General features: G+C 44.6%; 1 protein-coding gene across 5 annotated transcripts in view; it reads right to left on the reverse strand.

Moving 5' to 3' along the window:
• Positions 1–3,270: 3,270 nt before the first annotated feature.
• Positions 3,271–26,731, reverse strand: part of bnc2 (basonuclin 2) — a 129,134-nt gene continuing 105,673 nt past the window's right edge. For 4 of the 5 annotated variants that reach the window (XM_041072448.2, XM_055505610.1, XM_029163070.3 and 1 more), the window contains 2 exons: positions 13,709–16,098; positions 3,271–8,409 (listed from right to left, as the gene is read on the reverse strand). In XM_041072448.2, coding sequence (XP_040928382.1) covers positions 7,593–8,409; positions 13,709–16,098 — 3,207 coding nt within the window. In that variant the 3' untranslated portion in view covers positions 3,271–7,592. Of the gene's footprint in view, positions 8,410–9,432; positions 9,507–13,708; positions 16,099–26,731 lie in introns of all 5 variants that reach the window. The other variant, XM_029163086.3, reaches the window with a different exon arrangement.

Here is a 26,731-nt window from a genome sequence, read left to right on the forward strand (position 1 = left end):
GGCTATTACACTGATAGAAATTCCTCGCCCTCCTCAGCAGCCTGGCCCCGTGTTCGCGAGGGGCCAGAGTCTTAGCCACATCTCAAGCTAATTTACAAAGATCCCGAATTATTCTCTTATCTTGAGCTTTAAAGGTTGTAAGGTTGATTAACAAGGCCCTGTCCTGTTTATCAGTTTGGGGCTGGGTGTGGAAAATAGCCTGCGATAAGTGCACAGACCATTAAACATTCTATTTCCCCTAATATTTGTCGGCAACCATCTGCTTAACTGATCTCCCTTCACTTTAATTAAAAGGGATTCCCGTCTTGTTGGGGTCATTATGTGCTGGCGGACGCCAGGAGAGGGGTTTGTGATGAGTTCAGCGTTCCCTCTGTCCCTGGGTTGCCAGAGGGCTTTTTTTTTCCATCCTTCCCAGTTAACTCCTTGCTGTCCAGCTGTACTTCCACCTTGTTATTTAGCAGATGATGCAAACTAAAGAGTCAGTGAGTCCAACACTTCTGAAAGAGATCCAGCGTGAGCTGGTGAAAACTTTTCCTCGCCAGGGAAGCGTGTGGATATTCACACCATCTCCCTTAACTCCGAGGCATGAGACTCCGGCTGTAATGGTTTGATTTGCCCAACACTAGTTGGATCGATGCGGCTGTTTACAGTTTCTCCCTCTCTCATCCCTTTTGTCTTTTTTCTAATTTAGTGTTCCCAAACCATGGACAGGGGTCTGCGTCTGTCTGCTGCGCTTGCATCTTCGCCCTCCACCCTACTCTCCATCACTGTCCATTGATGTTTTTCTCCTCCCTTTCTCTTCTCCTCTTCCTCTTGCTTTCCTTGGTTGGTCTTGGAAAAAGAGCTGCATGCCTCCACACTTCTGGACAAGACTGATGGCTCGTCAATAGCATTAGCCAGCATTGCAGGCCTCACTGGTGTAGAACCAGATCAATAAGGCCCAGTAAAAAGTCTTAAACCTGTACAGGGTACATCCCAGCCAAGGCTCATGTTACCACAGATGAGTTTTTATACCAATTCAGGAGTCACCGTATATTTGACTTTATTATTTCTGCATTTCCTGAGCGGTTCCCTCCGACACCTGCTTGCGCTCATGCTCTATTTTATTATAATTACATGTATAGCGCTCTTCGAAGCGATGAAAAAAAACCTCAGTTCATTGTTACATTAAATATGGATATTTCAATTTAACAGCTCTCTGTTAAAGCAGTGACATATGAAATCTTGTCTGCGCGTTCTCTCTAAATTCTGGCAATTTACTTCTAATTATAGTGTGCAATTACAATCAATTAGTGCTCAAACTGATTTGTGCTTTCACTGCAGCTACTGGCTGCTGTTTGTGGGCGCATGTGTGTGAGACAGTTCAAATAATAAATAAAAAAATTTGAAATAAGCTGAAATGACAATCACATTTAGGAATCTGGGTGTATACCCTTCATTTACCTACAGTAGGAATGTGTCTCTAAGCTGCACATTCTTGCTCATTTATTTAATTTTGTCGTGATAAAATAAAGAGGTTTGCATGTAGGGCCTGACATCAATAACTATCTCCCTCTAATCTCTCTAGTTAAGATGACGTCTGAAGATTATGCTGCTGTTTTGTCATCTAATACTGTGACCTTGGGTTTTTTCAGGACATACTGTATTATCTAATTATTAATAATCATTTTAATGCCTGTCTGTGGTTCCAGTCTTATAATGTGGCTAGTTCAGTAATTCCTCCTTCTGATATTTGTACTCTTTTTCTGTACTGGAATTAGATCATCTTGACAACACTGCAGTAGGTTCATACTGTACATATGAGATGTTAGAAACATAATTTTAATTTTAGAATTTTAGAATCACTTTTTCTTTGTCCCTACTATTACCAGTTATTTACAGAGGGACCTCTTTATCCGTCCTACAGTATATACTGCACATGCCCTTCATGTGAAGGTGAGTGTGAGGAAGGATTTGTCTCTTTGCTCTGAAGTGCCGGCTCTGCACAGGTTGCTTAAATAACCAGTCTGTTACATTATTGTCATTCACGCACACTTAATACTGTCTGACTAGGTGGTTTATGTAAAACAGAACATTTGAATTTTGTTTAAAAGATGTGAACCAGGATGTTCTGACTATTTTGTGGCTTTCAGTGATTTATGTCCTAATCTCGGAAATCTCTAAGGTCAGACAGACGCACAGACTAAACTGTGGCTTTCACCTTTCGGCCTCCTCATCCCTTCCAGCTCAGACACAACAGGCCCGGCCCCAGCAGTCTTTTCCCTGTATGCATTCTCCCTGCGCTCTCTAAAGGTCAGCGGCGGTCCGCCGTGTTTGTCAGACCAATCAATGACAGGCCGCCGCCACAATCGTGTACGGCTCTGTAGCCTGGTGGCAGACAACAGCCAGCACCTCCTCAGTGGGAGGTTGTCGCTGAGGAAGAGAGTATGTGTTTTAAACGTCAGGGAGACGCGAGGGAGGGTCCCTCACTAACAACGCATATAATCAATACTGTCCAGCGCTGCAGTGTGTGTGTGTGTGTGTGTGTGTGTGTGTGTGTGTGTGTGTGTGTGTGTGTGTGTGTGTGTGTGTGTGTGTGTGTGTGTGTGTGTGTGTGTGTGTGTGTGTGTGTGTGTGTGTGTGTGTGTTTGGTGACAGGGGATCAGAAAACTGGCGTATGACAAAGAGGAGTGTTGTCTAATTCAAGGTCACCGAGGTCCGTGTCACTCGGAGACGAGGGTGGAGGCCTTACGTTACCAAACTGCATATCCCTGCTGGAGCTTGTATCAATCTGTAATTTGAACCCAAGTCGCAGCAAATGATGTCAGCGCAGGTCACTTTGGCAAAATGACCCTTCATTTGTCTCTGGTGTCAAAATGTAAAACAGTTTTTTCCTTACAATTAAAAGTTTTATTTTCAAGAATTTTTTGCATTACATTTTTTTTAGATTATTAATTTTCTTAGATAGTGTTCAGCTACAGTAATTTATTCTGTGTATGATCACACACAGGTTCTACGTGTCCATCTTATTAATTTGCTCACGCCAGCAGTGCCTTCTCCTCATGCCACTACATCTTTTAATAACTCTATTAATCTAATCGTCCACTAATTGGTCAAGATAGCCTTTTCCCTAATGGTTATTATCATAGGGTAATTAAAGAGCCCAGGAATACCAGCTTTTTAAAGTGACATGATTGACACATTGTTCCAAAGCTCCGTATTTCCATGGTGTATTTTTTTTCATAATTCTTGTTTCTCAGATTGGACTAAAGTATCATGACAAAATACCAGTGACTGATAAATCTTTAATATAAAAATTGTACAAGAATTCTGATACAAATTACAAGAGGTATTTGGACAAAATATGAATAAAATTCCATTTACATCCCAAAACCCTTATGCATTTTATGCAAAAACCAAAGACAGTTATGATACAGAAACAAATACAAGAAAAAAAAAGGAAAATAAGGGGAGAAAAGAAACAAGTCTTAAAAAGAGGACCGCTTTTTTTCCTCCTGTCTGCGAAAGGGAAACGTCTGTTTCGGTAACATACAGTATTCATGAGGCTTCCAAGTCACCATTTTAACACCAAAGTGATACAAGCGCCTGCTCTGTTTTTTTTTTTGTTTTTTTTTGTTTTTTTTTTCTCGCAGTGTGACTGTGTAGCCATGCAATGCTGTCGAGTGCCAGTGCCATAACATGGGGTTTTCAAGTCGCACACACAAATGCATTGGATACACAAAAACACAAGTGAAAGCAAAAAGTCTAAATTTACCAGGCCTTCAAGCGTATTTATACATTAACACTGTAAAAGAGAATTGGCACAACGGAAAATCGTTTCATGAATTTACAGAAATCTGTCTCAGGATTATTGACATTTCACAGGTTCCAGTTCAAATTCATTTGGGCATTTTTTTACAACCTACCACATGAGACTAAAGTATCTACTCATTGTGATTTCTTCCATGAGCTACATCAACTGGACCGGTTGCATGCAGTGTCACTCCTCGCACCTACTGTATTCACTCAGTGACGTAAACAACATGGACAGTGATTAACAGCGCCTTCACATCCTTCCCCTCTGGTTGCTACGTAGGATTACAGAATAATTGATGCCCGACGCTGCTCTGATCAAATATTAAAGGTTCACTTGAGTGGTCTAGGGCAGTGAGGTGCTCTAAGCCGTCCACAGCCGGGACCATAGGTAGCACAGTGCACCTGGGTCCACGCAGACTGTATCTATGGCTTTTGAGAAGACGGGGGGGGGGGTGTAATGTAGGGGAGAAGCTGCTCCGTGAAGTCCTGGGGAGTCACGCCTCTGCTGCTCGTTTGCTCCCTCCTCTGATGCCTCGTTAAGGGGCTGCTCTGAGGCTCCAGGCAGACCTCTTTCCAAACCCAAGCCCTTTCTTCTACCTCTCTCTCCCTCTCTCTCTCTCAGTCTGGCCGTCTGTCTTCCTGCTCATGCCGGATAGCTGTTTGCACACCAGCTCCTCCACTCCGCTTCCAGCCTCTCGCAGAGCTGAGGTCTACTGGCATAACCGGGACTCGGTGGGAGCCCATAGGAGGCGGGAGAAGGGAATTTCATCTGTGATCTATGATTTTCAGTTTTCTGTGTTAGGCAGCAAATAGCAGGACATAAGGAATGTGTGAAAACTGAACCAAAAACAAGAGTGAAAACCTGTTCTCTATCCTCAGATGATGGATTACTGCACAGTCAAAAGATGACTTTTGATATTTCGAGTGTGTGAGGCTTTTTAAATTTAAAGGGTTCAGTTTAGTCTCAGAATTTCTTCTTTTTATCTGTCTTCAGATAAAACTAATTTAATCGTTAGCCTGTTAACCACGTTGGGATGTTTAGAAATGAGTGATAGCTGAGCTGTAATGGACTTCCTGACTCGGTTCTGACTTCATACAGTGTTGTTTTTTCAGGCAGAGACTAGAGTGTAAATGCTGGAGTTTAATTTCCTGTGGCAAGGTTTCTTTCTTCTACCACCCCTCTCTCCTCCATCGCTAGAGGTTAACAAGTCATCTAGTTTATGTCATCCCGCTGGCCTGTAAGTGGAAACCACACGATAATGTGTGTCACTCTCTTTTTGTGTTTGTACTGTATGGTTGTGTGTTAAAGAGACAGCTGTCAGCGGGGCTTTTTTTTATTTTATTTCTGCCAGAGTGAAGTCCAGAGGGATTGAATGAGTGAATCAGGCTACGAGCGCCTCAGTGAAACCCACTCCAGGGATAAGGCACGGGTTTCTGTACTCAATTTTCCCTTCACTTGGGATAAACAGGCAATTACCCATCCCTTTTCCTATGCCATGGCCGTCCAGTGAACTTAAGCATACACTATTAGTGTGTGTCCCTGTAGGACCCTGCTCTGTGGGGTGTAGAGGTGGTAAGTGAGTGGCGGTTTGAAGAAATGGGCAAGGCGGTTGTTAAATGACTGTGTTCAGACAGTCAAAGGGAAAAACAGAACGGGGGGAAGTAATTGAATTGAACTACCAACCACACCAAAGAGGCATAAGTATGTCTGAAAATGACTAGATGAATTGAATTCACCGGAATTGAGTGAGTCAGGGCGAATTGTTCGGCGCACGCAGTCTCTTTCCTCCCTTTTCTCCCTCTGTCAGTGTCACCGGCTTGTCAGCAACCTTGGCGTCTGGCAGTGTAACGAAGTGACAAGTGAGTTATTAGGCAGAAGAAGCCGGAATGGCAGGGACGCCTCCAGGTAACGGAGAAGCAGCACATTTTTAATGATCGTGGCTGTCATCCCGTCCTCCCTAGTCAGCCCTCCACCTCCGCAACCTTTCCGTCAGCCTCAGCGCCTCGTCTCGCTCGCTTCATCTCGAAAGGAGAGGACTGAAAACTGCATGTGTCATATAGGTAGGGCCTTAAAAAAAGACATGAAATATTTCAGCAGAATAGGTCATGTCTATATTGTAGCTTGGCTTCAATGCGAGACAAATGGAACTCAACACTGATGTAAGATGTTGTGAATACTGTACAGCACACCACATAACACTGCATATGTTCCCCTGTGTGTAGCACCAGTCAAGTTAGAGAAGATCTTCTAGTATAGTAACACATGGCATCGGTTATACAACGTTAAACAAGTCAAAATGAGGAAGAATCTCGATTATTTTGTCTTTTTACAAAAGGAGAAAGGAAAAAAATCTTATACTGGACAAAACCATCTCCATGAAGATACATCACCCACCAATAAATACCCCTTCCCTTGGCTACTTTGCCCAGTTACTGGAAATCTTTGTACCGTAAGACAGTCATGGACACGTTCTGAATGGCTGTAAGCAACAGGCAGGAAAATGGAGTGGACATATCACAGTGCATCAAATGAATCTAATGGGGCACGAGTTAAGCACAATGTCACACGCAGAGAGATCTCCTTTAGCCAACACTTTGATTTTGGTCACAGTTGTGGAACTAGTTCATTTTCTTTTCCTCCCAATCCATGAGATGCTTTTAGTCATGCATCCTACAGGTCGCTCCACAATAGTAATTACCACAGGTACTGGATTAATGTATTTAATTAGCAAGACAACTTCTGAGTGTGTTTTTGAGATGAGAGGAGCTTTTAGATTTTGTTCAGGGCTGCGTCTGTTGTGTGAATGTCTAAAACGGAGCAGGTGCAGGAAGAAAGTGGCTGAAGGTACTGTCATTTTCCTCGGCTCTGTAGCCATCAGTGACCCCGAACAACACCTAAACTCATCATTGCAAAAGTCCTCATATAATAATATTACACGTCCCCTTGTATAGATGCAAAGTGCAAAAACTCAACTGTTATACTAAAGCTCATAAACATAACGGACAAAAAAATCAATAGAAATACAGAGAAAGATATCAGTGTAGGAGCCTAAAAAAGCATGCCGGCAACCTCTGAATATCCCACAAGTAGATACAAGTCACGTGATTCTCTTTTTTTTTTTCTAGGACTCAGTTGAAACGTGTCTTTGAAGCTAACATAAATGAGTCAAGCTAGTAAGATGCTACCTTTTTCTTGCCTATAGCTGGAAGTATTGTACTGGACTGTAACGTAAAACCATAAAGAGAGGAGAGAAAAAAAGAAGCAAACAACCATCAACACAACTCTTTTACACTAAAAGCCTTTTGGGACATTATTTACAAATGAAGCTGTCATGCTTTTGTAAGGGGTTTCATTTAAAAGATATCATTGCACAAATACAACAAGAAGATTTTCAGTTTTTTCTCAATACTATCATTTCTGCAGGCAAAGTCACAAATAAGAGTTTGAATAGATTCTTTGGAGACGAACGATAAAAATAAAGTCGGCAGAAGACAAAAAAGAAAGATGGAGGGGCCTATGAAAACAAGGAGCTTTTTTTTATAAAGCAAACTCCATGCTTGAGAGTGTCGTCCTGTTCTGTTCTTCCAAAGAAGGAAAAGTCAAAGGTCTCGATAATAAACTGCATTTAAAGTCATTGGATTTTATAGAGGGACAGAAATGTCTTGCAGTGACTTACAGGAGGCAAACAAGCATTTAGCTCGTGTGTGAGGGGCTGGGGTTAAAAGCTAATTTGAGGAGGAATAAGGATGAGGAATGAAAGGAGGGGTGACAGGAGGGTAGAGCATTAAGTCATTATTCAGTCTATTATTGTGGCGAAGGGCATGTTTTTATGGAGGTTCGGGTTCTGTGAGTGCCTGTTGCGGCTGCGCACGGAGCTGAACACCATGTTGCAGCCGGGGATTTTGCACTTGTGCATCTCGCGCAGGTGCACAGTCTTGTAGTGGACGCGCAGGGTCCCCTTGTTGCTGTACATTTTGTGGCAGATGCTGCAGAGGATCCCGCCGCCGCCGCCTCCGCTGCCGCCGCCCGTGGACGACAGGAAGAACGGCGAGGAGGACGATTCCAAGCCCTCTCCTCGTAGCTCCCCGGCCTCGTCCCGCTGCCCTTCCTCAACCCGCCTCTCGGCGCGCTGGGAGCAGTCCTCCCCCTCGCTGTTGCCCTCCTCCTCCTCATCCTCCTCTCCCCCCTCCTCCTCCAAGTCATCCAATAGGATGCCTTCGTCGCTGCCGTCATCTGACTCGTGTGACGAGTGCACGCTGCTGCTGGACTGAACGCTGGATGTGGTGCTCAGGTCCAACACCACATAGTCATCCGGCTGGCTCCGGGAGAAGCCGTTGGCGTGGTGGTGTTTGAGGTCTTGATTGAGAGGATGGTGGGGGTACTCGTTGCTCATGGGGAAACGGGCATTGTGGTTCAGGCTAGTGGGCCCGAAGTTGGCGCCACCAATGCCCATTCCAGCCATAGGGTCCAAGCCCATGTGGTGCCCGGCATAGATCTTGGCCAGTAACTCAGCTCGCAGGTCCTTGGGCAGTGGCGTGAGTTGGGGGTCCAGGACAATGTCGTCCAGCTCTTTGGTCAGCAGTTTGCGGTGCAGGTTGATGTTGGAGCTGTGCCTAACGGGGGGGGAAACACAGAGACGTGCTCGATCAGAATGCTGCATGTTCAATGTGATCGATGACCTGTCTAATATCAATTCATTTGCACTTACAGTAATTTTGTTTATGTACATTATGAGGTTATCTCGCATATGAGGACATGTAATTGTACCAGGCTGAGCCGCTACACGTGTAATAATTCTCACTAGCAGTCAAGGTACACAGACGCTCACAGAGAGAGGAACCCACCCTGCAGCCCTTCTTAGAAGTCTAATACAGCAGAGAGAGAGAGAGAGAGAGAGCACCCTGCCAGTGTTTACTGCTGTCTGCACTGCATAGCCCTCAAATCCAATAGACTCTGACTCAATTAAATACTCCACCATATTGAATGGGAGTTTATCAATTGATTTGAGCTGTGGTAATGTGATAATCAAGGGGAACTGGATAGCATATTAGCACTAGGCCCTGACAGCCTTATCGCAGTTGTTGCCTATTGGAGGTGGCTTAATCGAGCACCTCAATGAACATATCTTTATGTAGTCTTGGGTTTAATTGAGATGGGCGTTTTTCCCCAAGTCGAGGCGAACTGTATCGCACAGCTAATGAGTAAAACTCAGTAATAGGTGCCATGCTTAAGCAAGGGTACAAGTAGTGAGGATTTCAGTTTGCATACAAAGCCATGCTAAAGGGTGCAAGGTAAAATGGACTTTAACAATCAACTCAATGCCTTTTTGTTCCAATTTCACAGCTGCCACGTCAGACTAAGAGAAGCTGGACCGCTGCACACATGTCACAACAAAACTGCATGACACAGAAAGGAAACCAATGACCAGAGTCAGATACGGAGTCCACAAGGTCCCACTCCTGTCAAATCAGCAAAGGAAATATGCAAACACTCAGTGCCTTTAAGGTGAAGGGTTTCCATGCAGGGAGGGCACGTGTGTAAAACAAAACAGATATTAAAAAAATACAAAAAAAAAGAAAGGGGTCATCCTTAAAAGGAGGGGCAAACATGGAGTCACAATGGATAGTAGAGCTTACCAGCAGTGGCAGGGTTGATGCAGTCAAAAAGGGTCCCTTTCCTTTAATTATTTACCTCCCTATCCGACAATGTCCTGCAAGAGGTAAAAATACATTCATTTGAGGGACCCTTTTCTGTGAACCAAGCAACCAGGAGCCCGTCCACTCGAGCATCGTCAGCATTGAGGAGAGAGAGCGTGGCCAATCGATTGGCTGCGGCTGTCACTGCGTTTGTGTGCGTGCTTGTGTCTGTGCGCGTGTGTGTGACTGTGTGAAAAGCAGATATACACTACGGCCGTAGAGTGGCTCTTCTATCAAAAGGACTATATAAATCCTTTGTTCTTTTTTTATGCTTTGATAGTACAGTTGCACCCATATGGTGTAGGCTAATGGCTAAAACGTGGGACCGCGTCTAGTGGATGCACGTGTAGAGGCCTGGCTGTGAAGGGCAGCGTATGACCGGCCGGCCCCACACGCGGCCTGACCGGTGTCAGGATGCTGTTGATGATGCTCAGGTAGGCAGGTCCTTTGCAACATGTCTTAATCTCTATTACAACACCTTCTCACTGCTAATAAGCTCTAAGTTAACCATGTCTAGCTCAACGTTAAGATTATCAAACATGCTACATCTCATGCAGTAAGTAGTCTGCGCTATAGCTACAGTAGCCATTTTAGACACTCAAAACACACCACATTGTTAGATATTCACGTTAAACACTGCAGTTATTCTTATCAATGTTACAGACATATGCAAGGAAAATAGATGGAAAGAGAAAGTCACGTTATGAGACATCATTTGTAGCCATTTAAAAAATCGATCAAAATGAGAAGAATAATTGGCGTAACTAATTATCTAACCCCTGTGCTGGCAGTGCCTCCTTGGCCTAAATCATCAAAATAAGTCAGCTGAATCCACACATTGGACATAATGCACTTATCCCTCCATTTATCAGATTTACACTTTCTGCCCCATTTCCCACTCGTCTCCGTCCCTCCATCTCAGTGCGCTCTGTCCTCCCCCCCCCCCCTCAAACCCAACTCTTTAGGCCCCCCACCGCCTGTTCTTCATTTCCACCTCCCTGTTGGCCAGTAATGTGGCTGGCAAACCAATTTGACAGTCTCATCTTCGCCCAAAAGATGGGGGAGGCCTCCAGAGAGCCCATTTTTGACTGTGCAGAGGAGGCAGAGCGCGCGCGTGTCCCACCTGGCGTTAATCATCTTTAGGTTCATCTGATGGCCCTTGCCCTTGTTTCCTGCTTTCGCGCCAGCGCCTATATGTGTGTACACGCGCGCGTACATCATCTAAATGACTCCTAATGTGTAAATGAGATGGAAAGCTGAGTGGTATCAAAGTGACACCAGTGGTTTTGTTCTTTCCTGTCATTTGGGGTGTTTTATGAGGTTTGCGTGTAAGTGGGAGGAAGAGTTTTACTAACATTTATCATGCTCTGTCATGGTTACGTCTCTTTTCCATTGTTTCAGTGTGTTCAGCAGCACAAAAGATTATTTAAAAAAAAGAAAACTGCATATGGTTTAAAATAATCACACAAATTAAAAATTATATTTGGATTTAAATTAGTTGAGAATCAGTTCATAATTGTGTTTGTCTGCTGTGTGTTTATATGTTATTAATTCAAGTATAAAAACTAATTCCATTTTCTCCATAAAATGTATCACAGGCAAACTGACAGCGAAAAGCCAAGGGGATATAATATTTCAAGATTTCGCCTTTTAATCAGCAGATATCAAGTGGGGTGAATGGCTTTTGCTAACATATTCTCTCTGTGAGCAGCATGCCCTTTGTTTATAGGAGACAAACAGAGAGCTGATTGTGGAGCAGCGGCGCTGGGCCGCATGCCGTGAGGGGATCGAGGGAAAAGGATGGAGACGGAGAGAAGGGGGGGCGTACTCTCCAACATAATTAACCTTCACTCTCTCCGTTTGCAGTGGCCCATGCGGGGACCGTGGGCTGCGCACTGCCGCACCATGGGAATGAGGAGGAGGGAGGACACTTACTCGCTGGGGCGACTTAGAGGGAGCTGGTTAAAATGTTGGAGTGAAGGTTAAAAAAAAAATGCGAGGCTGATAAATAGAGATAAGCAAAGCAAGTCTGGTCACCGGTTTGAAAAATGTGATTAACGAGGCTAATATGGCGATGATCACTCGGATGTGGGCCTTTGCAGCAGTTATTCACGCAGGTTCTCCAACACTTCTGCCGATGCTGCTCGTGTGCCACAATAAATATGCAATCATTTACCTCCGTGCAGCAGGAGGCTGCGGGAAAACACCCGACTGTGAAAGCACATGCGCGCACACACGCTTAGGTTTAGCGCTCAAAAGTACACACATTACATGCTTGCTCAAGGGCGCGATGAAGGAGATTTTTGTGTTTGGGTGAGGATGTAGTGAGAGCTGCCGTTCGTTTTACAGTCATGTGAATGAGGCAGTGTCACGCTGTCCTGTTCTACAGTTTGTTCCTGTTGTGGGTTGTTTTTCTCTTTCCTTACACTCAGTCACTGGACTGATCTGAGGTGCAGATGTGCTCGAACAGCTGTTTGGGAGCTACTGAGAAAAGGCAGCCAAGCAGGTCTGCGTTTCACACGGTAATACTGCTTTAGCATTTAGCGTAGCAGTCATGCACCCATAGAGCAACAAATTACGTCTGACTTCCTCCAGTCAAATATTATTTATGTATTATATATTAATATTATATATTAATTTGTGTTAAATCCTTAGAGTATGAGGAGAACCACTGGAAATAGATGCGTGGTAATTAAAAAAAAAATCTGAATTAGAGAATATAATTTTTTCCAAATATTTGCTACAAATTTTTTCAAAGGAAAATGTATTTTGATATTAAATACACATATTAAAAACACATCATTTTACATCTAGCAAATCGTTGGTTGAGGGCCTGCATGAACACAATTAATGTGTCCTTCATCACACCCCTGTCTCAGACTTGCACTCACACCTGCCCCTTTTAAGACAGTTTAATTTATGTATTTAAAATTGGGTTTGCGGCATTGGGGTCAATGGTCTGTTTGTATATATCTGTGTGTGTCTGCACATTCACAGATTACACAGCCAGGAGTTCGTGCCTCAGATATTCTGTTCCTAAGGCCTTGTCAAATAAAGGGAGTTAAACTCACCAGCAGCTCCGCACGTCACTGGGGCAGTGCCCCCTATCATAACTAACACTTCTTGTCGTATTGCTGCTGTTGGTGCAGCTGCCTCAGGTGAGCAGAAGGGTTAACTGTTGTTCTGTTCCCCTCAGAATCACCTGCTCGTTTTACATTTGACTAATGAGTCAAGAGAAAAGAAACAGATGCCACTGAAACAACAAAGGTACTAAAAGTCTTTAAGTGTAAAAGAGCTGGAGTGTGGATGACTTAAACATAAAGCTCCTTGAGAGGAGTTGCCTGTTGAAAGCCTCAGATATATACATAGATCTTAATTTAAAAAAAATTATATATTGATAGATACAGTACAGTAGCTCTACATTTGATGCACTCACTGTTTTAGATTACAGGGGTGTTTATAGTAGAATGGACCGCGTCGTTTACATTTGTGAAAAATGACTTAATGTTATTTTGTTGTGTTTTTAATTCAATAAGTATCACTTTGTAATTCCTTGGGGTGTCTGTACGAACCCAGTGCAGAGGTGATGTTACTGTAGATTATATACTTCCAGCATGTGTCATGGCATCAACCTGTGGGACTGATATGTGCTAACAAGCCCAGGTGAGCGTGGCTAGCCTCACCTTTAGACGCGTTAATAGATGCAGCGGTTTGACATACCGCTGTATATGTTAATATATGCACCTTCACCTCCCCATGACAAGGTGCAGTAAGGAGGGCAGGTAAACAACAGCAGCTGGAGGGCAGATGGGTCTGCCTTAGTGCCTGGGTAAAGGTGTATGTGTTACTCATCCTGACACCCTCCATTTCTAAACTTTGACATGAACAGGAGCAGATGTCCATGAATCATTTTTAGTGTTCCATTACCTCACAGCTGTTTAAGTGATATTCTATATGCCTAAATGTTCACTAATGAAATACTACACCTTTTAAAAAATAAATTAAGCCATGGCGCTCTCAAACATGCTATTATGGCTTGAACTTGAAATATGAGTTTATAAAAACTGCGGTATGTTCAACACGTAGTGACAGTAAATGGTATTGTACTTCAATAGACACTAAAGGCAGAACTAAACATTTCCATTGAACCTACCTGCAACTGTCACACTTAGTGTACATTACAATGAAATAGTTACTATGAAGTTCTAGCACTAACCTGTCTCGGCTTCTCCGTGACGGGAAGGCAGCGTTGCAGCCGGCCACTGTGCACACGTGCATCTCTTTGAGGTGCACGTTCTTGTAGTGCAGTTTCATGCTATAGGAGCTCTTAAAGCTCTTCTTACACACACAGCAGATCTTGGGGTCAGGACTTGAACAGGGGTCTCCGTCTGGTGAGTGGGAAGATGGGAATTTGGGTGGACTGGCACCGTATCCCATCGATGAGATGAAGCTCTCGTGCAGGGCAGCCATGCTCGCTGCAGCGGCAGCGGCTGCAGCCATGCCTCCATTGTAGAGGCCGTATTGTCCCATGCAGAACATGTCGTAGGTTGGATCACTGAATTCCTCCTTGATCTTGATAGACTGTTGATGAGGAGAGGGTGATGAGTGACCCTTTCCTTCCATTTCCTTTCTTAAATGGGCTTCCTCACTAGCCTCATCATCGTGTTCCTTGTCCAGACCCCTTCTACCCCTGCTCTGCTTTTGTTGTTCCTCCACCTCCATCAGCTCATCACGGTAGAACATCTTAGAATCTGACGTTTCAGACTCATTCTCAAAGTCTCTTTCGTGGTCCTGCTCCTCAGAGGTGAAGCTATCCATGCAGCGCAGCTCACCTGAGCCTCGAAGATCGTTTCCACTCCTGCTGTCATTTCCAGCTCCTTCCCGGCATTCGTCTTCACTTTGTCTGATCATGCCTCTCAGAGCTAAACCAGGGCTCATCTCATCGTTGGAAGGGGACTGCTGCCCACTTCCACCACTGTGGTTCCCAGTGCCACTGTTGTTGCAATTTCCATTCATTTTGATATTGTTGTGAAGAAGGGATGACTGGTGGTGATGATTGTGGTGGATGTTATCCTCGTCATCCTCATCTTTGTCCTCGTACTCATCCGCCACATCAATGACTTCTTTTTCAATCTTCACAGGCATGCTGGATTTACGGGGCTTCTTTTTGGGCGTGGGGTCACTGTTTCCAGTGGTAAAGTCATGATTGGCACTAGGTGTTGGTAAACGATGGGACATGGGCCCTCCCTCTGACACCTGAATATGATTGTGTGAAGCCACAGCAGCAGCCAGCATCTGCTGTTGCTGGTCCATGAGGGTAGTACTGTTGGTGGTGGTGGGCAGTATGGGGCTGGTGGGCAGTGACACTGGAGGACTGACAAGGTCCGCAGGGGACAGTAGAGTTCTGTAGAAGGGGGGCACTGGTTGTACTGGCTGGACTGACTTCAGGGAGGGAAACACCAATGGACTTTGAAGGGGTGACTGAAGCATAGGATCTACTGGTGGAGTGGTGAAGCCTAGTGGCGGCCTTCCAGGGCTAGTGAGTGTAAAGCCACCGTTCTTGGTGCTTGAGATGACAGGTGTGCCACTGGTGGAATTGGCACGAATTAGGTCTTTGTCGCGGTTATTGCGCAACATGGGCATGTGCAACCGTGGGTTTGGATTGGCACTGTGACGGTTACGGCTGCGTAGCGAGCTGAAGACCATATTACAGCCCTCAATGGTGCAACGGTGTTTAATCTTCAAGTGGACAGCATTATAGTGTATTTTAAGTGTACCTTTGTCATAAAAGGTTTTGCCACAAGAGTTGCAGCACACACGGCCCTTGCGTGAGGTTGATCCCATCCTGCGCATACGATGCATCTTGGAAGAAAAAGAAGGATGGCTGATTGTTTTCGACTGCTCATCCTTCACAAAGTGGTGGTGAACCTGATGGTCACTCAAGCTGTTGGTTTGCTGTGGCTGACTTTGAGGTTGCGACTGGCCCTGTTGCTGCTGCTGGAGCTGTGTCTGTTGTTGTTGCTGTTGTTGGGCTTGCTGAGTGGAAGGGGTTGGCGAGATGGGTGATGCCCGGTTATTGGGCTCTGTCTTGGGTTCTATGTTGTTAATGTTTCCTAGGCCTCCACGGCTAGGACTTTGACCTGTACGGAAGGGTGAAAGGGACACTTCAGACTCGCTGGTTTCTACCTGCTCTCCTTGGTTTGGGAGGCTGGGCTCCCGGAGCCGGAGAGCAGACTGCTCCAAAGGCAGGCCATTTGGGGGTAGGCCGAGCATGGGGGCAGAGACTGGGTTGATGTACTGAAAGGGCAAGAGGAAGGCTAAACTGTTGGGGATATTTTCAAAGTGGTGAATGCTTGAAGGGCTACTGTTTTCCAGATGTGTCAGGAGCCCTGGGCTGCGGGTCCTGTTGTTGCTTTCAATGAATGTCCTAATTCCGGAGTCTGTCTTGGAGGAGGGAACTGTAACTGCCTGACCTTCCTTCTCCTGAATGGCCATCAGCTCCACAATAGACTTGGTCTCACCGAACCGCAGGAACTGCTGCAGGGTGATGATCTCCTCTTCTCGGGACATGATGGTCCAGCGGTCCAGCACCTTGCCTGCAGCATCCTGATGCCCCAGAGAAAACAAGAGAGAAGACAGAAATACAAACCATTATTGATTGTGCATAATCAGTTTGGGCAAAGGAGAAAAAAGAGCAGGGGTTAGTTTGTAAGGGCGAGAATTTCTGCTCATGAAATTCAGAGGCCCCTGGAGCGGTAAGCAACTAACAGAGCTTTGTTGAAAATATAGCCCCTTCGTTGTCCCACTTTCCCAATCTCCTTTTACCGATTCATTTTTTTCAAGCCAGTCGTGCAAATGTGATTGTTAATCACACAATGAAGAGAGTAGACAAAAGTTTAATTGAGTTTTAAGCAAACAAATCAAAAGCAATGTGCAGGGGCTAATACCAGGTCTGTGCAACTTTCAGTATTTTAGTGATGTTAAGCTGTGAGACTGACTAATAAAGCTTTGTAAAAGATTTGAACTTTTACTGGGAGTCCCTCTGTACACAGACAGTACCGAAGGTATTTTCAAATGTTGTGAGCCAAAGAAAATAATGTCAGATATAATACAATAATTTTTAAAGGGCGCTACAGTAACTGCGTTGTGGTTAAGAGGCTATGGGACTGTTGTGGACATTCAAAGACAAAAACATGCGTGTGTTCCTTTCATTTTAGTCTTATGCTTATGAAAAACCTATGACAAGTACAACAATTGTAAAGAAGGGGTCATTTTAAAAGCAAAGTTTATATCTAGATTATCTATCCTCACAACTAGAAGCACTCTCGGGGAAGGAGATTTTAAATAAAATACTTTTCTCCCCTTTTTTCTCCTCTTCTCTCTCTTTTGGAGGTGTGTTATTAACAGCTGAAAATACCAACAACAACTTTGATGTCCTGCACATTGTCAAACACCAAGAGTTGGCAAAGGATTCTGGGAAAGAATCTTGGCTGAATCCTTAGAACCGAGTATTATGTTTTAGGCAAAGAATGTTTTCACTTTTGTCAGTACTGTTGTCTTGCTTTATGACCCCACATATTTTCCTGCTTCGTTGCTCCGCAGAAAATATAATCATACAGTAACTGCTGCTACTGTTGTTATATAAGGGTGTGTGTGTATTTGTGTGAACACAACAGAAATAGAAAAGACAGAGTGGTGTAAATACTAAAGTTCACACATAGGTTCCTCAGGGACCAGGCACAAGTGACACCCAGGGAATAACGCAAGCGATGACAATTAGTCATAGAGAAATGGTAACATTTCATATGTGCTGCTCGCTGCTGGCATCCATAAAAGATAAATGGCAACTCTGGTGAGTAAAAAGCTGTAAAAACCAACATCACAAAGCACAAAGGGCCTGTAAGGAGAAAACCGAAGATAAATGTTTAAAGAGAGACAGCGAAAGAGAGATACAGGAGAGACACAGAGGAAGAAGAGCAGAAAAACAGAGAAAATAAAAGTGTGAGTGGTTTCATATCATGCCCTTAGATATACTGGAGAAATAGATTCTTCTGAGACGAAACATCAATAGTCACTGGGGTATTTGTTGTTAAATATACATTAAAAAACATTTTACACTTTCATTCTGTGTGCACTGTGGAGTTTTTGCCTGAAGGTATGACTTTAAATTCTAGCCTGGGCACTATTATTTCATGCTGCACGGCCATCTGGGTATTAGTACTTCCATTTGATTTAATTGAAACAAAAAATGAAAGTAAATTAGAAAGTGAATCATTAAATAGGTCCACAACCAAAACATTTCTTAAGAAATTGTAGTTCTAAGAAGCGGCGTAGCCTTTTTAGATTTTCTAGTGACAGAAGTAATTATATTGTGAGTGAGGCACAAGCAGGAAAATGGGACAAAAGTGTATGGCTATGAACCATGAACCTGCCTCCAGTACTAGATAATAATAATAATAGAGAGCACTTGCATTTTCATATCATTCATTTGCCACCATTTTATTTAAGGCCATTTAAGATATTTAATACAATAATTCTACCCACTCGATTAGAATAAGAATATTAAGTCGCAAAAACAAAAAGCTTCCACAAAAGTCCAACATTTACCACTTGGAGGTCCAGCATTGCAGTAAGTTGCATCATAGATGTATTTATTTACCATAAATATTACTTGTCTAATGCTGCCATTCACAGCCAAATGTTGCTGTCCAGCTCCATCTCTGTCACTCACTGCATCGGTCCTGATCTCCTGCTGGTCTTACGCTATACCGTTGCTCCACTACGCATGAAGTCAAACAAAAGCCAAAACACAATCACACAGGCCAAACTGCAAGCCATTAGTGTGTGGAAGGCCCGTCCAGCTGTCAGAACTGGTCAGCGGTTCTGTTACACACTGGACCTTGTGAGGCGGCGAGAGGATGGTATTCAAGCGTTCCTCGTTCATTGGTCAATTGAGTTTGGAGGCCAGTCCAAGCACAGAGGCATAGGGTCGGTCTCAGAGCAGAGAGTCAACACAAAGTCAAAGACTCACTTCATTGAGTCAAGTTTGAAGCCCTTCAATTGATTGGCTAAAGACTAAAATATAAGACTTATGAGATATATAAGACTAAAATGTTTATTGGGGTTATGGATACAACTAGAGAGTATCTGATGAGACAGGTCTTTGTAGTCCTTACTACAGTCAGTCTCACAGCCCCACTCCCTTGCATTAGCCTTGTGATGCTGTGAGAGAAACAAATATGCCATTAAAAGCACTTTTACAAGTAGGCACTCATCTTCCAATTAGCTTAATGTGGCCCTCTTTCCCCTATATTTTCCAGGCGTGCCCCGCCTCTTCTTGTACACTCCCTCTAGTAAAATCTCATTAATCCTCCCCTCCCCCATCTCCCCCCAATGCTATGACATATTAGTCTGTCATTATGCATCTCAGAGTCCTTTAAACAATACAGCTAAAGCTCTGTTTGCCAGGTTAATGACTATTAGCCAATAATTACAGTGGAGAGACGATGGGGTACCACTTTATCTGCTGGACAGCCTGCTGCCTGTTAGTTTATTTTATCTGCATGCGTCCATGTCTCTCAGAATTAATCTAGCAATGGCAGTATTTATTCATCTCTGCGCTGCTGCAATGCCTCGGCAATTTATTGCCGCCTCTACCACCGTGGTGCTGGATGTTGTGTGGTGGGTGTGCAGTGGGGTATCCGCCTCGCAAATTGCTGACAATGAGCATGAGCAAATGATGGCCTTGTCATGGGCCAGGGCAACACTGTCAGTTAAAACAAATCAGGCAATTATGCAATTAGCAGGTTATGTGCTGGGCTGTATTAAGAGCTGGGGCGTGCAGTGCTGTTAGGCTGTATAGTGATCATTGGGGAGTAACAGCTTAACACGTATATGCTTTTGGCCAATCATCACCTATCATACTCGGTGACTATTGGGCTCACATGGGGAGAATATCTGTGCTAGACATAAAGCAGCAAAGTAACAGCAGGAAATATTATCTCTAATGCAGCGCACACATCAAACAGAGCCTCTGTCACAGAGCATCTCAGATATTTATCTTATATGATGAAACATGTCATGTAGTGTCTGTGTAGAACAACAGTTACACTGGTTTAATGGTTTAAGTTTTAGTTTCATCGCAAAGTACTTTAAGACACAGTTGTTTCCAAGGCGGAGGATCATTCTCACAATGGCAAAATGAACCATGGGAACCACATTGATTCACCAGTCACCTTGCAGAGAATGCGATCTCCTCCAGGCCTCAAGAGGATCCCCATTGATCTACACGCATGCTTTTAGATCCAGTTCCTCAAAAAAAACGTTCTATCCCTATGTTTGCCACTTCAAGGAAGGTTAAGTAGAAGTTCCTTATGATCTGAGAAGGTCTTGAACCTTGGTGTTTCTTTTTCCATATTCTGTTTCTTTCCCCACCTCATCACAGGCTGTATGAATTATGCAGAGGATCTAGTGGCGAGGGGTACCATGGGAGATGGGTTCGCGCAAAGCCCACTGCCTGCAGCCATCACATCAGAGGGCAAGAGCTCCCAAGACACATGCTGCTTGCCCATTGGCTCCCCAGTAGCAGGTCAAGGGTCAAGAGTGAACAACTAGCTCTACCTCTTCCCTTGTGATAGACCTCAGGGAAATGGGTAGCTACGTCTAGCCGTGGGTGGAGAACATTAGTAGAAATCATACTGTAAAGGCTGAAATTCTCACTGTGTGATCTGGTAAATTCCTCCTTTTATGTTCTTCACATCAAAGAATGTGTTAGTGTATGTGTCACTGATCAATTGTGTGTTTACTGTGCGATCACAATCTGCAATACAAACAGTGTATAATGCAACAGTGAAGTCATGTCATTCGAACTTGAACTTGAACTAACAATGAACTGTACATTTTTTAAATGCATAAAGGGAAAATGCAGCTTATAGTGTTGTGTGAGTCAGAGCTGTTCAATAGGTCAAACTTCAAATATAAAAACACCAAACAAACATGTTGTTTTTTCCCACGCTGTCAAAGAGAGAGTTTTGTGCCAAACAGTAGCATGGTGGTGTCAAATTCTACATCCGTAGACAGACTTGATGCCTCCCCAAAAGTGGTCTGATTAAATACTGTAAGACTCTGTTACACTGTTTGTAGGACCTAAAAAAATTTTAAACTGCTCCAAAGACACTTGTTTTCATCTGCTATACTGTATATCTTAATCTTCTAATTCTGTTAATTAGTGCTCACCGAAAGCAAATTGAATCAGTGTAATGGCACTAACTCCTGCACTGATGCCTGTTTCTGTTGTCATTTAATTTAAAGACGTCTGGACGGACCCTCTGCAGCGGCTCAGACCCATGTTCAGAAGTGCAAGTTAAGAAGCTTGAGTCCCGCTGTATAATTTAATTAACATTGATTAATGTTGATCACTGTGAGAGACAGCTGCATGCTGGGCTCTGGTGTGAGTAAATGTGAAAAGGCCACAGGCCTTATGTTGCCGTAGCAGACAGACTGCTCAGTCCCTGCGATGCCCTCACCTCTCAACCTGATTTAACTCAGGGCTTTGGTTAAAAATTCATGACTGTGTATTAGTTGTTGCTAAGGGCACATTATAATTGACAGATGTGAGATTTATAGCAGGTTAGGCTGGATGGGGAAGGGGGACCGGTGGGGATTGTTCTAGGACTTTAACACAGATGGGTGAAGCACAATCAGGAACATCCCAGGCTCCAGGTGGCCTTTAGTAAACAATTTAACGTATTTGGATGACTTTATCATCATGATTATGAAAAAAAGCCATGCCTTTAAAAAGACCTCCTAACATCAGATCCTCCAAACCCCCGTGACTTCCACCATCACCACCTTTTTTCTTTTAAACCTGTCCCTCAGTCTTTTGAGAAGTGGAAAGGACAGGACTTGGGCCACAGCCCAGCAGAAATGCAGATGGGGCGGCACATGGAAGCCATTTCAGGCCCCGGTGCTCTGCAGAGGAAAGTCAACTGAACCCTGAGTTCAGAACCTCTGAAGAACCGCCTCGCGGCACTCACATGTGCACTGTCTGAGTCTGGACTGATGTATTGATTCCCTGTCTCTTTTCACAAAGCATACAAAATAACGCTGGCTTCCATCCCCCAGCTGTGCTAAGGAACCATAGCCGTGGTCAACGTGCAAAACTCAGCGGACCTCTCACAGACCTACAGGGGACGCCTCAGAGAAGAGGTGCGCAGTGGTAGGAACGGCGAGGGAACGCCTGATGGTCCACATTAATTGAGGATGATTCGTGTGATCTACTGGATCTGGATGCAGCAGCCAGCCCTGTCGTGGGCCTGGGAGACAGATGTGGGGGCCGCTGTGCTCCCTCCAGGGCCAATAGAAGGCAGCGAGGCGGCTGAGAAATGGTCTGTCTCTCCAAAACGTGTGTTGGTAGAGATGCGGGGGATGGGGGGTGTAGTTGACAACCTGCTTTTCTCTCCCTCTTATATCACATCTCCTTTGTCTTGATTACTATTTTGGCAGCGGGCCTGTGCCGAGAAGGTGCATTAACATATGCTCACCATTTGCTCTTTGGCCACACGGTATGTTTGTCTTCGTGTATCCGTCATTTCTAGTGTAATGCCAGCTCTTAATAGATAGGAAATGTTGTCATCAAACAGTAAAAATAGGACTTCAGCTAAAGCGAGTGTGTAACTAGAGGTTTGCTACATTTTGCTGCATTTCCCTATTTTTTTTTTTACTGCCTGGAATGTGACACTGTAGGTAAACCTCCCCAGTCGCTGTGTTTCGGCCCATGTGGGAACAGATAGAGGTGTCTGTAACACAGACACGCTGCATTAGAGGGGCTTTTCAGCGCTCTCCTGTGCTTTTGCTATGCAGGAGGAAAGAGAATAAGCTAATGGACTCTTTACTTAATGTGATCAGAGCCATTATTGACATGCTGCCAGGAAGATGCAAGACCATTAACTCGAGCCTCTCTCTCTCTGGTAGCTTCCCACCACCCTGCCGCTCCCCCCAACACTATTCTCTGCATACACAGGAAGGTCCATGGGGCCTGGGTCCCCAAAGGAGTCTGTCTGTCATGTTAAGTAGGAATCTATGATGCACACCGTTGTTGAGGAACTGGCAAGAATGGGGTGCTCCTGACTATGAAATTGTAAATCAGTCATCATAGCAGTATAATGTTAGCTTTTGTTGTGATATCAATAAGCGCTAGACAACAGTAGGCTCTGCAGAGATTTAACCTTTATGACTTTACTACAGCATGTTTGTTTCCTGTTGCTTTGAACAATCTAATAATGCGAATATTTACAAAAAAGGCTTACAGGGCCTGTAGTAATGCAATATAAAACGTCCCTGTACAAATGATATGTGCAATAGTTCTCATTGCTTTAATTATAATTATAGAGTGAGAGAAGTGTAGGAGACATTCTAATGTCACTTCATTCTCATCCTAATAATGTGCCGTTCCAACATTTTATGCTTGTATGTTAGGAATTTTGTTGTATTTCCAAAGTTAAATCATGATAAAATGATCCCTAATTACAAACCATACACTTTCCGTCTTTCTGAAGTGCCTCGCTGGAATTGTTGTCTGGCATGTACGCTGGTTCATTCATCTTGGAGGCAGAGGGTGCCAGTGTGGCTGCAGTGTTAATTTACACTACCCCAGTCCGTGTGCCAGAACACATCTATCCCTGTGGCCCAGGGGCTCGCATCGCCAGCGGCCCAGAGGATGTTCGTGTTTATCCGTGCATGTGCCTGTGTGTGATTGTGCACGTGTGTGTGAGTGGTCATGTGGGTACAACAGGAAGTGGCGGTCAGGTCTCTTGGGGCAAGGTTCCAGGTCTCTGGGCCTGTCTGCTGCCATAAGTTTCAGAGTGGTGATTACTTACTGCAAAAATAAACACTGTTAGCATCTGGTGCTGCGTTTTTGTACTGTAATTTATACACCAAGAAAAGCTATAGACCATCAAAACATACAGAATGGAGAACAATAACAGAAAAAATCAAATCCACACTGTGAAATTATTTAGTTTAACTCTTGTGCATCCTTATGAGCATATTCCAAATAAGAACTTGGATGAGCAGCTTTAATGTTAGAGGCTCCCAGTGAAATAAAGCAGTTAATAAAATAGCGTTTGATCCGCATGAGAAGGCATTGCTGGGATTCATGGTGAGAAGGCTGGGATGATGGGGGTCATTCAGGACTGGTGAGGCCATGCAGAGGCAGCAGATGTTTGATCCATCCACGGCACATCTGGTCCTCAACACACTCAATCCCTTTCACTCAACTTCTCTTTTGGAATTTCATTGTTCCTTACGGTCCAGTAAACCCCACACTCCCCATGTGGGCCAGAGATATTTATTCACAATCATTTAGGCTACCCACTTAGGGTCCCTTTAACATAAGGTTTTTGTGTTGCTTTTTTTTATTTTAATGTTTCTACCTGATTAGATTCATATTTTATGGTGTACGTCACGCTGTAATACTCAGCGGCCAGCTACTAAACCAGTGGCACTAGTCAGGGAAATGAAAGCTGTCATTCTTATTGTAGCCCTCAGGGGGTCATACAGTTCTTAACAGCTTCATTGTTTTTTTTATTGTTGGAAACACAGAGGGGTGTGCACCGTTCAGGTTTCTCAATTGTGGAGTGCGACGTGACGAGAGGACTGTCAACTCCCTGTAACTCCCCGTGTAACTTCCTTTAATAAATGTCAACTCTGTGACCCAGCGGCAAATCCCTGGCAGGCTGGGTGGCCGTGTCAGCAAGCCGGTGGGCCGCAACAATGTCTGGACTTGGCCTCAGTGACATGGCGGAAGTGGAGCGAGCCAGCTACTCCGTTTGTTCAGCGAGGGGGCGCGGGGCCACCTGGAGGCTCAGGTCCAGGATCACCAGACAAAAACAACTTGCGGGAGTGTGTCTTTTAGATGATGAGACACATTGTGTTTTGGTGTTTGCACAAATATTGTGTGGGCTGCGTTGATAGCACCGTACGCTTGTCCTTATGGGTAACGCAATCTTCCTGTGTTTGGGTCTGGCCTGCTCTGGCTCTGCTGTGCAGTGCAATGCTATTGATCTTCATATCCTTGTGGTCTGCAGGGTTCCTGTCAGTAAACGCAATGAGCCAGAGCATCTTCCATTCCCCCTCTTGCTTTGTGTAGCACTACACGCTAAACAGCCATCACAGAAACTCAATACAGGCAGACTGGGCCCTAGTCATCAGCTAGCAGCAGTGCCCTACAATGTCCCACGAGGCTCCCGCTAAGTCAATTGAGTGTCAGTGTAGCATCTCACCTCGCAGACCTGTTGCCAGCCTAATATGTCACGCTAATATGTCTCACCATACGAATTACAAGGCTGTGAGAGGAATCCAGATGCAATAAGTATAGATTAGCTAATGTCCAGGTTGTGTCAGAGTGTTGTTGAGATGGAAGGGGCCTGCTAACAATAGTAATAGGCTGTAACAGGGTGTCTGGCTGTGGCTTGGAGGCGAGATAGGGGCATAAAGGCTTCTGGGATTTCTAAGGAGCTCTGGGAAATAAACTTTTCCCTCCGTCACGAGGAAAGCGAGGAAGGGATGAAAGAGATAGCATTGAAAGAATGATTAGTGAAGAATGAGAGGGATGGATTCCAAGAGCGTGAAGGGGTGTTAATGCTCTTTTTCTGACTATTGATCAACCTGGAGGGCGAGAGGTGTTCGGTTAAAGGTCCCGAAGCCCTCACCTCGTCTGCCGTGTGTCTGCGTGTTAGCGTGTGAACCCACTGATCTGTGCGGCGCTTAGCGTGTGGGCTAAAGCACCTGACAGAGGAGGAGTGGGACGGGAGCAGGGCTCGGAAAGAGGAGAAAACAAAAAGGTGGGAGAAGAGGTTAGCGTGGGGTCAAACGGGGGCGTAATTAGGAGCCATGCTACCACCAAACTCCATATATTGATCAGCGATAATTCACACGCGGATTCTTCCCCTCAGCTATCGTGCCTGGGTACTTTAATAATTTATGTTTCAAATAACTCCTGCACATTGCTCTCCTGCAATGCGCTGCCTTAACAAGCGTTCAAAATATATTAGATTGACATTTGGGCAAATGTTCCATATTTATTCATTATCGTCTTCGTTGCACTAAAGGCACGTCATAACAGAAGCGATTTGTGGAAATGATATAAAATTGTAGCTGTAAATACAGTTTTTGAAAGCATGTGCTCGACAAAGAGCATATGCTGTGGTTGTGTCTTATTATTGAACACATACATACACACACAGGCCATTCTTGCCAACGGCAATCCCTGCAGGCAGCTGTGGAGTGTGCCAGCGGCCTGCTGAGTGAGTGTGTGGAGGGAGGTCAGTGGAACAGCAGAGGGACTGTGTAATCCTTGACATGCCTATGGAAAAATACAAGGACCCTCTGACAGTGGCTGAACCAAAGGCTCAAAGGAGCCATTAGTGTCCACAGGTCCATGTGTCCAGGACAGACAGCAGGCGGTGCAGCGATACAGACCGTGGACGCGATCGCATGATACACATCTACACACAATTAAGACGGACCGTGTTAATTCTTGTTAATTGTCACCCCACACGTTATTAATGAGTAATTATTAGAAGCCAGTTCACTTTAATTTGACGCGATGTTGAATCTTACACAGCGATGGGAACTGGGTCTGTTGATGCTTGTGAGCTGCTATGTGAGAGGCTGCAATACGTGTGTGTGTGTGTGTGTGTGTGTGTGTGTGTGTGTGTGTGTGTGTGTGTGTGTGTGTGTGTGTCTTTGTAAAATATCTTCATCTTTACAATATGGAGCCTCTTGAGACAAAGGCAGGGCAAATAAAAAGGCATTAAGCGTATGAATAAGCCACCGCTCTAATGTGAGCTCTGTGAAACAATAAGCAGCAAAACAACAGTAGACATTTCATCATCTTATTGTCTAATCGCCCATCTGACTACATGTGTATTTCCCCTCCTAACCCTTGAGATATTCGCTAATGGCCTTCACAATGGAATTATTTACTACCCATGGCAGGGGGGCAAATGGGTCAAATCGTGTGTGCATGTGTGAGTGTGTGCACTCGTGGCCGTTGTAGTCAGAGTGAATGAAAGCAAGTGATGGAGTCACTGAAGCACACGGTGACTGGGAGAAGAAAGGAGGTGGGGACTGAAGGAGCCGCACAGAGTGGTGCTTGCTAAAGTGAGAAATCATGCCACGGTGCTGAGGGGCCTGGTTTTACCCACTGGGAAAAGTGACTACATCCACGCCGGCACTC

Source organism: Betta splendens, chromosome 1, assembly GCF_900634795.4.
Source record: "Betta splendens chromosome 1, fBetSpl5.4, whole genome shotgun sequence".
Lineage (NCBI taxonomy): Eukaryota > Metazoa > Chordata > Actinopteri > Anabantiformes > Osphronemidae > Betta > Betta splendens.